Source organism: Phyllostomus discolor, chromosome 3, assembly GCF_004126475.2.
Source record: "Phyllostomus discolor isolate MPI-MPIP mPhyDis1 chromosome 3, mPhyDis1.pri.v3, whole genome shotgun sequence".
Classification (NCBI taxonomy): domain Eukaryota; kingdom Metazoa; phylum Chordata; class Mammalia; order Chiroptera; family Phyllostomidae; genus Phyllostomus; species Phyllostomus discolor.
This window is the reverse complement of record NC_040905.2, coordinates 78491949-78504788: the sequence shown is the minus strand read 5'-3', so window position 1 is coordinate 78504788 and position 12840 is coordinate 78491949. Positions and strand designations below refer to the sequence as shown.

The window sequence follows — 12840 nt, the reverse complement described above, 5'->3', positions numbered from 1 at the left end:
CCTCAGGTCCCAAGCCAGTGATTTACTCTTTGTTCTCAGCAGTGAAGGCTCTGTGTTTTCACGTGCTGCCTACCCTTGAATCCCATCCCTGCTGAGGCACTGAGAGTGCCCGCTCCAGGCAGGATGTGAGATGGACCTGACCCTCTGCTGCCTTTTCTAGCAGCTTCTCAGCAACCTGTGTTCCTGCTGGAGTGTGACCTCCTTCAACTAGGCAAACCTCCTCCCTGATAGGCACTCAGAGGGTTTAGATGATTGGTGCACAATGACTCTATAAGAGGATTTTCAGGGGAAACGAGGAAATCGTAAAGACCAGTGTCAGGGGCTGAGTAGCAGGCTGAATGAACCAGTGTCCTGACCCAGACACATGGTACACCCAGTATGTTGCCTGAGTGTGTGATTACTTTTATTTTTGTTTTTAATTACCTAACTGAAATCCCTGCTGAGTTCAGAACATTGGGATGAACTGGACTGTTCCTCACAGCGTGGTGGTTAGGATGGAATGAGAGAATGTAAAAAAGAAACAAAGATATTTTATTATTTTTTTACAAATCCCCTAAGTGCAACGAATTTTTATTTTTTTTATTTTTGTAAATGAAACACTTTTATTCACTTTGGACGGAAGACTGTTGATATCCTAGACTGATATTCATTTTCTACTTGGACACAATCCACTGTTCCTTAGGTACAGTCATTGAAAGTAGTTTTTACTTAGTATTGGGTACCATATGTTATCATAGTGCTGTATTAGTTCATCCCCACTTACTGTGCAAGCCACACCAAGATCACATTAAACATAAGTGACCTCCTCCTCCCTTTTGTCTTTCAGATTCCTTCGTGGCGTTGAATGGTAAGGAAGATACTACTCAATTAATTATCGCTGAAAATCTGTTTAGGAAATCCTGTTTCACTAATCCTCTTCAGTATTTTCAAACCTTAGGTTTCTTTTTAATTTTTTTTGTTCTCATTATTCTTCATAGACATCTCAACTCCTCTTCCAGATCACGAAATGTCTTACAACACAGTATATGGTCAGTTTATGGATTTCTTTTTTTTTTTTAATTCTTCAAGCCACTCACCCTGTGGTAGTTTATAGTTTTCATTCCTAAACACCATGGACCAGAATCTTTGTTACTTCAGGGTCCCAATTCACTAAAATTATAATTTCATGATGCCATAGAATCGTTCTGCTTATTTTTGATGTATGAGACTGAGTCCTACAGTGTAATCCACATAACATGCCAACTGTAGGAATTTGGTGAATATATTTAATGAGTTCTTAAGGGAGAAGAAATTACTTTTGGACATAAGTATATCCAAGATAAAAGAATAATACTTATAACTGATAGGCCATAGCTCTTTCACTGGTAGAGAGTAACATTTCCAAAATGCTGACTTTTGGGACAATACATTCTGCAGGGGAAAATCTATATAGTGTGAACATAATGAGTTCTTACTAGGCAAAACTTTCCAATACAACATGACATTGGCCATCGAAATTCAAGTTCACAAAGAACTGTTTAGACACGTTTTCATCAGGATTTCTTTAGAACGTGTTCGAGGGAGAGTGGCACAGTGCACGTGACCAGCAAACGGGAGTCACCCCACTGTTCTGCTCTGATTACACAGACACTCGGCTGAACAAAGCTAGTACGTCCACAAACAGAATATTCCAAGCTCTCTGTAAGAAAAGTTGAAATGTGGTTGAAATGTTTCATTTCCACTTCTCGAAGTTCCTCCAAATATTTATTAGGGTTAACTATTCATGTGTTTTTAAAATGTAAAGTAAAAAGAAGGTATGTGGTAAATTTAAGCTTATACATTACAATGGGGACTACAAGTTTCATTGATGTGCAGACATTTTATAGTTTTTGTGTTTAAAAACAGTAACAGTTCTAGGACAGTCTTTAAATGTAGAAGTAGGTAAGAAAGGAAGGGAAAAAATATAAAAAAGAATAGAATAGGAAAGAAAAGAATAAAGTAGGAAAGAAAAGAAAGCCAAGTGGATTTAGGATTCGAAGAAATCGTTCAGGATGGCTACAAGAGTGTCTCACAGCTCTGTGTAAACTCTCACGCAATGTGTCTAATTGGCATAAATAAAAAGCCTCTCTGAAAGTCCTAATGTCTGTCTTATAAGCTGGAAAACAATGCCTGGATTCTCCTGATTGTCCTCCCATGAAGTGAGGCAGTGTGGAGTAGATGAGCCCACAGAATTCATCCACCTTTAACATTCTCTCATCTGTGATTCAAGCCAGAATATTACACACCAACTACTGGGAGGAAAAATTCTCAGGAGGCAAATGTCATCTAGTTTAGTTTGTCCTTCAGAAAGAGAACCCACTTAGCATATGCTCCTCCACAATACCATACTTTGCAATCATTTCTTGTAATTGAATAATCTTTATCAGATATTGAGAAATTCAGGTCTTCAATCTAATTGAACCAGCAACCTCCCTAGCATTCATCAATTTGTACTAAGACCAACTTTAACTCCCAGGTAATTTCTCATATAGATAGAACAATTAAACCATGGGATGTTCTTTATGAGCAAAAACCATTCTCTCTCTCTCTCTCTCTCTCTCTCTCTCTCTCTCTCTCTCTCTCTCACACACACACACACACACACACACACACACAGAAAGGAATTCATTAATTCTTCCATGTTAACATTGTAACAGTGTTACACCCTTCACCTTCAGCTCTCAATCAGTGGTTTCTGGGATGAAAGTAAAGAAGAGTTCAAGTGTTCCTTTTAACCAATGGTCCTGTCCATTCCAGTGTGACGTGGTTAGACAATGAATTGACCATCAAAATGAGGGCTGGCCCAGACAGTAATTAGAAAAATACAGGGAACTTTCTTCTCACAAACTAGTGAAGATATGCTTATTTTTGAGTTAATAAATGTAGGATAGATTTAATTAATTCATTCATCAAATATTTATTGAGTACCAGGCACTGGACTAGGTGCTGTGTTTGTACCATCAAATGAAATACCAAATGGCTATATTTAAGAGCATGGATGTAGATTAGGAAGCCAACCCCACAGTGCAAAATACACACACTGTTTCTAACTGTGTCCTTTGAACGTTTCTATTACAAAGGCCATTGGCTAAGTGCAGGCTCATAAAGTGAACACCACCACCTCAACTGCCTAAGTCCAAAAAGGAGACCATTTCAATAAAACATGCACTCCTTGCTTGGCAAAAGCTCTGCATAACACCAGTTACATAATCGAGAACCCCTTTTTAGTGAATTGGACCCTGACATTTTCCTTCGCTTTTTCTCTGTTGTACTGATAAAGTGTCTCTTCTTGTGTCTAATTGTCTCCAGTCATTGTGAATAGGCTAGTTTGAAGGGTCTCTAACCTTTGGAATCACAGAGATTTGTAGATATAGAGAAACAATATGATGCATACTAAAGTTAACTTTTAAAATCTGTCTCTTTATTATAAGAACTATACATCATAAACTCCATCAATTAAAATATGACCTCCCTAATTGGATTAATAAGACAAAACTATAGGTTCCAATTCTGTTGGCATCTAATACTATATCCACAAACGATTACCTATTTTTGTAGCATTGCTTTGGTTACAAAGTCCCTTAGGGAATGCACAAAAATAATATAGCCTGTAGAATTAAATTCTAGGAAGAAATAACAGTGATTTCCTTTTATCATTATTTTAAACTTAGGCAATAATCATATACTTCTTTGAGTTTAAACTAAGAACTGCTTAACGGGCCTTCACACGGTGGCTCTAAAATTTTTGAGAATCAGGTACTGCTTTCTCTGACTGTCTGGTTCACCAGTGACACGTGTTGCCTATCCTCAAGCATTAAGTTTACAAGATCACAAACCTCATGCTGTTATATATATTTTTTCTTTTGAGTACATCAGATGCATGGTTTCTCTAGATTTACATATAGAGAATGGAGACGTGGTGGGTATTAGACTAACACTTAAGCAATAGGAAGGAGCTAATTTCTGACATTTGTGTAAAACATTTTCCTACCTAACCACCATCTGGTCCACATTAATATCCTCTCATAGCCATAGCTTTCCATCACCAATGAGTTTTCCACGTATTTGCAGCATATGGTCCAAGGAATCTTTCTACAGAGAATGTGCCCCTCAGGCATATATTTCCCCTAGATTACCGTATTAAGAAATGTTCTCCCTAAACCATACTTAATGCATTATCATAAAATTGCCCCTTGAACACAGTTAAATTGAAAGCGCTCAAAATGAGTATCAATTCAGGTAAAAGAAATTTTTGCTACTTGGAGGCCTGGCTTTCTCCCTGTTCCCCTCCTTCCTTACAGAGTACAAAGCTATTTCTAATTGCTTGCTTATCCTGAAAGTGCTGAATTTTCTCTTAGGTTAACTGTGTATTTCATTAGAGCAGTGTTGAAGAGTGGAAAAAAATACAGGCTGTATTTTACACCTCAATATAAGCAAGAGGAAGTAAAAGTAATTCTGTATTTCCAACTCTAGGTTATTTTCTTACCCCAGCTCTCTAATCAGCGTTAGGAGACGAGCTGTGGAACCCAGAATTGTAAAAACAAAGAGTCTAGATCAAGTATTCTTGAGTTTTAAATGAACGTGTTTTTAGCAGTGGGATATGAACCAGACTATTTGCAGCAAAGTGGATGTTTGAAGCTGTGTGGGAGCCAAACAAGTTCTACACAGAAAGCTCCCTCTTAAATGTTACCGAAGCTTTGCTGTAGCATTTAAGTGTGGTACTTTCACAGAAATCATTACAGCTTAGATAAGCCACCTGGTTGACTTGCTTTTTTCTGCTTATATATATATATATATAATTTGTAATTGGCAGTATTAAAGTCTCCTGGGAATACAGCATCCAATAATAATTGTAAAAAGGAAGAAGAAAATGCATTGATCATTATAATCTTTCCTCCTGGTGGCCAGTATTTTACTTATCATGTACTTGGTGATCACAGTCCAAGGTTGAAGTCACCTGAGAATCTGTCCTGCTTTCTACCAAAGGCACCAGTTGCTCATTCAAGGTAGTTGCCCTGATGTCTTTCTAAAAATTGCTCAAGAGGTTGCTATAGGTCAAATGGTTGAATAAACCATAGACCTCTTGAAAATCAGAGGGAGGTTATATTTTATTTCTGCCAGAAATAACATCAGGTAGTGGGACTTCTTTAAATCATTGTGCCAGTGTAGATCAAAGCTATTATCTACATTCGACCTTGTGGAATGATGGGAAGAAAGCTTAGGTATGTACACACAGGAGATGTCCAGTGTCTGCTCCAATTCCCAAACTAGCCATTCTCCTGACATCCTATCACAGGCTACTGTGCACCTCAAAAAGCTATCTTTCTTATAAGAATAGTATCAGTCAGTGTGGCCTCAAAAACAACCTTTCACAAGTTATGACTCATAAAACCATGAAAATAACATTGTTGGAATTAAGACACGAAAGACAAAAATCATAACGACGTGGAGCATTTGAGGCCTCCATTGCAGTGAAAAGGAGGGGGGAGCAGATCCCTTTAGAAAGCAGTCACTTCTCCCAGAAAGAGGAATGCCTGTCGGTTGGAAAAGCTAAAAAACAGACACACCCTCCAGGTAAAAGGCTCAGCACAGCTGAACTGCTTGTGCTGGGGGAGAGGCTGGTCCACTACCATAAACCTCCCCTATCAGTCACAAAGAGTGTCCCCACAGTGGACACATCCTGCCTCTGGTGCTGCTGTGGGAATACCAAAAAAGGATAATAGTATTTCTTGAGCATCCACTATGTGTCAGACACTGCTAGGTGTTTTCACCATTATGTCACTTTATCCCACTCAATCTCCATTTGGTGCACAAGGAAAATCAAGGTCCAGAGAGTTTAAATGATTCCCCGAGGCTCACCCATCAAGCAGCAGAGATGGTATCTGACCTTTTATTCTCTGAGTTCAAGGGGTCTTCCGCTGAACCCCACTGACAGCCTGCTAGGGTGTCCCACCTCCTGGCCTCTGAGCAAAAAGACTGTGGGCATCTCCAGTGATGTTTTCCCTAACCGTATTTGTGATGAAAACAGGGCACTCCAGTTCCCTCTTGCCCAGCACCACCACGTCAGATTCGGCGGCTCGAGAGGGGTATGAGTCTAGGGGAGGAATGCTGGACTGGAAGAATCTGCTCCATTCACCTGACAGCACAGACTCTTTGGGGGCAGTGTCTTCCCATAATCACCAAGACGAGAAGGGTAAGGCCTTGGAATTGCCTCTTCCTCTGGGGGGAGAGGGAGGGAAAAGTAGGGAGGACTGTGTAACTGCTTCCAGCTGAATCATAGCAAAGTTTAAGAACCTCCAACACACTATGATTGAAAGCATCTCAAAAAAGACTGCAACCCAATCCTCTGTGCTAGGCTTGATCCTGAATTATTGCCCAAGTAAGGAGAAACCACACAAAACAAATAACACAGCCGCTAAGCTTTCTCCTCCCAAAAGAAGCATGGCCTGGCCCAAAGCAGATGCAGGTTCCTGAGATCCCTTTCCACTCCTCTTCCCTCATTCTGTGATTTTTGGGTCTTTGTTTTGCACCCTAAGGGAATGGGGTGGAGTGAGGGCTTTGGCAAGTGCATGTAATCAAAGTAAAGGCCCGTTTAATCAGTGAATGGAGAAATGGCAGGGCAAAGCCTTTTCTGGCTGGTAGCATCTCACTCTCCCATGGCACTGAATTTGAATAGAGCCACGGTCCTGAGACATACTGTAATTGCCTTCCTGTTGTTCTGTAAAAATATGTTATTTAATCAAGCAGAATTGCTATGCATCTAAAACGGAAAGGAAGCTACAGTAAATGAAAGGGACTCAACTGTGAACTGTCCTAAATTCTCCTTTGCTTTCTTTGCTCAGCTACAGACAGGAAATGTCATCTTTTTTCTTGCCATTTGCCGCTTCTGGTAACACATCCTACTTGCGTTGCAGCTGCAACCAAAGAGGCCTTTACTTGTCCAAAAAAACAGTCTTGTAAATCAGAGACTGAAAAGCCCAGTTTATTTTGAGCTGTTTCCCCCTATTCAGAATTGTTACTACTACATGTTTTCAAGACTTTTATCCAAGCAGGAATTTGAGACCAGCCACAGTGACCCTTGAGGACAGTCTTGACCACGTCCTCCCTCAGGGTTTTCTGTATACCTATGTCCATCTTTACTCTTAGAGAATGTGTTCTAGACAGACTTGCATGCTAAATTTCCATCCTCTCTTCTGCATTTCATCTCCTGAGAGTGCTGTACACTCAGCTGCTCTGTGCGCCAAGCCAGAACGAGAAGATGTAGCCCTTTTAACTTGTTCTTCAGCATGTCCCCTTAATCATTTTTATTATTATTCTGTAATTTCTTATTAATGTGCCCTACCCCAAATCTCTTTTTAAAAGTGGGTTTTGTCTCAGCAGCCTCTGTAAGTTGGAGGGATCCTTGCGCTTACCACACTGAGAAAGCACCAGGCTGGTTTGTGGTGGCACAGAACTGTCACAACAGGCCACAAGCCCCCTAGCATGTGCCATTATTTGTTATGTGTGGCTCAAGACCGCAGAGGTATTAGTCTTGGCTGTGTTCTCAAGAAGAGACAACTCAGTAAAAACACTTTGTGTTTGCCCACTGTGACTTTCTAAAAAACCAAACAGCCTTTCCAGTAAAGCATTAAATATGTCAACCAAATATCTAGCTGTTGGTTACAATTATGTCCTTCTTCACTTCACTGAGACCAGTGGCTTGAATTTTCTTCAATCGTTAACTCCCCCAAGGGATGGAGGTTATCAGAGAGTCCAATTAACACTTTGACATCAGTTTAAAATTCAGCATTGTTCATTCTCTTGGGTCTTATTATGAATATTGACAAAGCTGGAAGCAGTCTACAAATTGTCAAACAATGGTGGCAGAGGGGACTGCATGGGTGTTTAACATGATCACTGTTCTTGTGCTATTAGCTCCTTGCCTTGCCCTATCAAATTTGAGTTTGATTTTTGACAATTAGGTATTTGATGGGGCAAAGACAATGAGATGCTGTTCAAAAATTTTTGAAAGATGTAGCTTTAATGTTCCTTTTACCATGATTTTTATGATTTTGATTCCATTTTGCTCTGAATTGTTTTTAAGGATCATGATTTCTTTTGATCTTTTCTTTTCTTTTGCCAAGCACTGTGTGTTACGACTTGGTGGTGGCGTTATTCTGTGGAACAGTCTTGTTTCTTCTCTGATTCATTACGCCGTTCCTTGACGTGGCCCAGTCTGTAATCCTCTCGCTTCTTTTCTTTTCATCCCCTGACGCGGACGCCTTAATGATGTCACATCCGTGTGTGCAGCATCTCCTGGGATGCGAGGGTTTCCTGGGTTTTCTGAGGGCCTCTGGCAGGTGCTCTTTTCACTGGGTCGATTGTCTCATAGGAATGTGACATTTGTATGCACCAGCTTTAGGAGCTAAATATACTCTGGAATTGTTTCTAAAATACTGCACATTTCCCCCCACTAAGCAGAAAATGTGTCCACTGACCAGCTAGCTGAGGAGGAATCAGGTGTCCAATGCCCTTTTATTTTGGCCGCTGGGAAAAAAAAAAAAAAACAGTGAGCAGACAAGCCCACGGCTCTGCTCTGCAGATATACTGAACAACTCTGGGCTAGTCTCATTCTCAGTCCCACCTCATCCTCCAAACAATTCTGCATTTCCAGAGTATGTTTGCTCCCCTGTTCTTTCTTTTCCTGGCTGTGTCTTTCGTGTTGATTTAACCCTGTGCGTCCTTCACATTGTTAAAGCACCTTTCCCAACCTTGCAATCTAACCCCCTTCTGCTACCATTGTTCTTAGCCTCCTCCTTTCAAAATAATAGACCCAAGCCCTCTGCCCCTCTGTGGAATGTTCCAAGGCTCTTTCCTTCTACACTGTGAGTAGCAGTCTGATGTTGTATGTAGATATAGTCATATTAACAAAGCGTGAGAAGAGACCTGCAAAGCACACCAGAAGCATTATCACAGAAAATGAAGCAATTTTCTCTCTCAGTAACTGGCCTTGCCCTTCATTACCCTATTGGCCTTGTCTAATGTCTCTCGTCCTTGCTGCTTTTCTTTAAAATTGCCTGATATCTTTCAAGCCCTAGATTCATTAGCAAAAACACAGCCAACTGCTCTGTTTTATCTCTGGGTCCCCAGATGTCTGGAGCCTCTAGAGCCAGCCCTTTAATCACCAAGTTGATAAATTAGATGCAGCCCTGGCTACCGCTTTCTTAGTTTTGCCACATTTAAAAATACATATTATTTATTCTTCCTATAACTATTGAGGTAGTAAGCAGTAGTTACAAAGGGGCTCTAATTACATATGAATAAGAAAGAAAATCCAGTTTATTTTTAGATCTGGCTTGTCTCCCCTTACCACCACTCCTTCCCACAGCAAAAGAAATAAGAGCTTTCTTTTTTAGGTTAAGCAATACTGAGAATTAATAGCCACTCTTGTGCTTCTTGTTTCTAACCAAGAGTAACAATACCATAAAACCTGATTTCCAAGAAGACTGCAAGATACGGGAGGAAATTAGCCATGTACAGATCTGCCAAGAGAGCTGTGTAGCATAAATATAAAATGTAAATGCTGACCATTGGGATGCAAGAATAAATCAGGAGCAGGAGAAAATCCCCTACTTCAGACTTCATTTTGCAGAGTTTTAGTGAGCTCTCAGAAAATGGATGAAATAGCCAATATATACAAAATGTTACCATTTGATTGGAAATGCCAGAATTGTGGTATGTTTATGTATTTTGGGAAATCTTTAAAGTGAGATATTACCACTATATTACATTTAATCAAGATATGCTTATTATAGATAAGGAAAAGATGTAGAAACAGAATTTAAATAAGAGATCAAATGAATAATTTATACTAAAATATACAGTAAATGTTGAATATATTTCAATTGCTGCACAAGCTATTTGTGTCAGCAATCTTTAGTCTGAGAAATGATAGTCCAGTAAGATTCACAAGGCCTATAAAGGGCAATGAGTGTACTGGCCACACCTCATAATGATCCTGAATGGAATTTTATAAATTACAGAGTTTATTAACAATCCTCTTTATAGTCAATTATTTGTTCCTCAATTGCACTGTAGCCTATAGCAGTAGTGCCTCCAAGTTGGACACACAGCACCTTATATAAGATGATTTAGGCATCCCCGGGGCATCATGGATTTCAAGAATCATGTGGTGGAAAGTTACGCCATTTTCACTTCTCTTTCAGTGTTCATGGTTCTGTCAAGAAAAATGTCTCAGTTTGGTGCTTTATCACTGACAACTCCCTAAACTTGCTACTATCTCTTTTTGGCAAGGAAGAACGGGCCTTATATTGTGGGCTTTTCACTGGCTGCTGGAGCTAGCTGGAATTAACATTGTTTTGCTTTCAGTGAATTTTATTTTTACGGTTACCTTCTAACTATGAAAAGTGACACTTTTTTCCATTTATGATAATGATATAACTTCCATTTGAAATACATTCTAAAGGTAATTTAAAGAAAAAAGTAAATAATACAGTTGATAAGGCTCATTGGTATCACAAAAATTGTAGTATTGGTAGTTGAATGACTCGAATTTGGGCAACTCTGGCCTAGAGTAATTCAAAGAGTCCAGTGAGGATTAAACTACTACCAAAACTTTGCTTCTGGCATTTGGAAGAATGAGATTTAATAAGTGCTATGCCTTCTGTTGGTGGGGCTATAAATGTTGCAATTATATTATCTAGTGCTTTTCTGATTTCTCCTCCAACTATTGAGCTTTTGTGATTGGGAATGAGAAGTTTAGTCAAGGAAGAATTTAGAGCAAAATAAATTTAAACTAAAAAAAAAATTAGTCATTCTAGGCTCGTTAAGCATCTGGTGAGATTTTCTCCAGGCCAGCAGTGAGCAGCCGAGTGTAGGCTGCAGCTAGTTAATACCCAAACTGCGGCCTAGGGTAAAGTTTCCCTTTAGTACTTCGGCTACTTTCCCGTATCCGTAAGGACTCTGGTGTTACAGTGCATCCCCCTAGCCTGGCAATAACCTACACTTGACCCTTGTTGCCCTTTTCTCTCATTCAAACTTTACCTATTCTGAGTCCCAGACCGTGATAGCCCAGCTCTCTTCATTAACCAGCTTAGCAATCTGACCTTACTCGAGTCCATTTCATAACAGAACCTAGCCCTGATCACTCTTCCGTTTTAACAACCTCCAATGCTTAAAACCTGATGGATTGGGGATTTTTAAAGCATACCAGTTCTCCCGATGGGGAAAGTAGTTTCTTAGCTCCTATCAAAGTCATGTGTAGGTAATTTCATGTACTGAGAAAATTATTGCTGATGACAGTAATAAAGGGAGAAAAATAAGCTTCCCTTCTTTCCCTGACTCCTTCACTTGGATTGAATTTTCTCTGCCATTTCTTCAGTACCATTACCATAACAAAAATGTTTTCTGCAGCTTCTCAAACAAAATTTATTACTGGCTCCATAGCACAGTATCGGATGCCAATAAGGAGTTAGAGGCTATTCTAGAGATAGACATAGTTCCTGTCCAAGAACTATCAAATGGCCAGACAGATGAAGCACACACAGACTAGGAAATGCACCAAAAAGCTTTTACAACCACCATTGTCTTTGTGAACAAGGCAAAACTGTGCACAGCAGATTTTAGAGAAAGATATTAGGCAACTGAAGACAACTTGGCTGAACACATCAAGGACACAGCACTTGGAAATCGTTTTTCAGTCCCTTTTCTGTAGTCCTTCCCTTCAGGACCAATATTACAGCAGTCATATATCACTTGACAGGGAGGAAGAGGAAAGTGAGGGATGTTTGGCACAGGGCACATATTTAAAATTTTTGTGGACATGCTGGCAAACTCAGGCCTTTTTATTTTTTTAACAGCCTGAGCTTTATTTTGAAAAAACTAAACCCATGATAATTTGCATAGCTTTTAAAGTAAAACCTGCAGCATCACAGCCATTTCTAAATGTGATGGTTGAACAGGACAGTCTTAAGAGAATTCAGAGGCAGGACCTCCGTCTGATGAGGAGGCCTCTTAATGGGAGGAACAAGGAGCGCTCTGCCTTTGACCTGACAATCTGACCATTAACTGACCCAGTTAGGAACACACATGGTCAAGGCCAAGGACACTAAGAAATGGGAAATTGTTAGAAATGGGAAATTGTTTGCTATTGTTCCAAAAACCCTTTTTGAATTAGAGTTCACTTATTTCTATTTTTGAGGGTTGGAGGAAAAGTATCCTACAAAGGTCACAAGAAATATGGTATCAAGTTGCTGTTATTGCTGATAAAATGAAAAATAAAATACAATTGTTAAAATTCAGCCCATTAGTATTTTTTCATTTGTAAATTATGCTAACTAAACCATAATGATTCAGTATCATTTTTATTACTATCTGTTAAACTATTTTAATCTCCACAAGTTTAGAATGGGTCTAACAGTAAAAAATGTTTGTAGGAATAATTAGCAGCACATTATTTAAGGGTAGAAGAGGATTGCTGGAAAAAATACAGACCACCCAGTTATATTTGAATTTCAAATAAACCATGAATAATCGTTTATTTAGTGTAAGTATGCCCCACATATTACACAGGACATACATATACTAAAATATTGTCTGAAGTTTAAATTTAACCAGCTGTTCTATATGGAAGAGATTCCTGATAACTTATTCAGTGAGAATATAAGATTTAATCTCTGGATTACATTTGCCCTTTAACTCTTAGAATAAACCATGTAAGAGGAATTAAAGTAAAAATTTCATTCTGTTAAAAATATTTAATTTCAGAGAGTTACCACTAAAAGTTAAATGTGTTTGAAATATAGTCTAAATGATCGTCACTAA

General features: G+C 39.2%; 1 protein-coding gene across 3 annotated transcripts in view; it reads left to right on the top strand.

Annotated features, from left to right (window-relative positions):
* SEMA6A (semaphorin 6A) overlaps positions 1-12840 on the top strand; it is a 125649-nt gene that overhangs the window by 96564 nt on the left and 16245 nt on the right. Inside the window, exons 17-19 of one of the 3 annotated variants that reach the window (XM_028505255.2) lie at positions 827-847; positions 978-1028; positions 6047-6211. In XM_028505255.2, coding sequence (XP_028361056.1) covers positions 827-847; positions 978-1028; positions 6047-6211 — 237 coding nt within the window. The remainder of the gene's footprint in view (positions 1-826; positions 848-977; positions 1029-6046; positions 6212-12840) is intronic. The other 2 variants (XM_028505264.2, XM_028505272.2) reach the window with 2 other exon arrangements.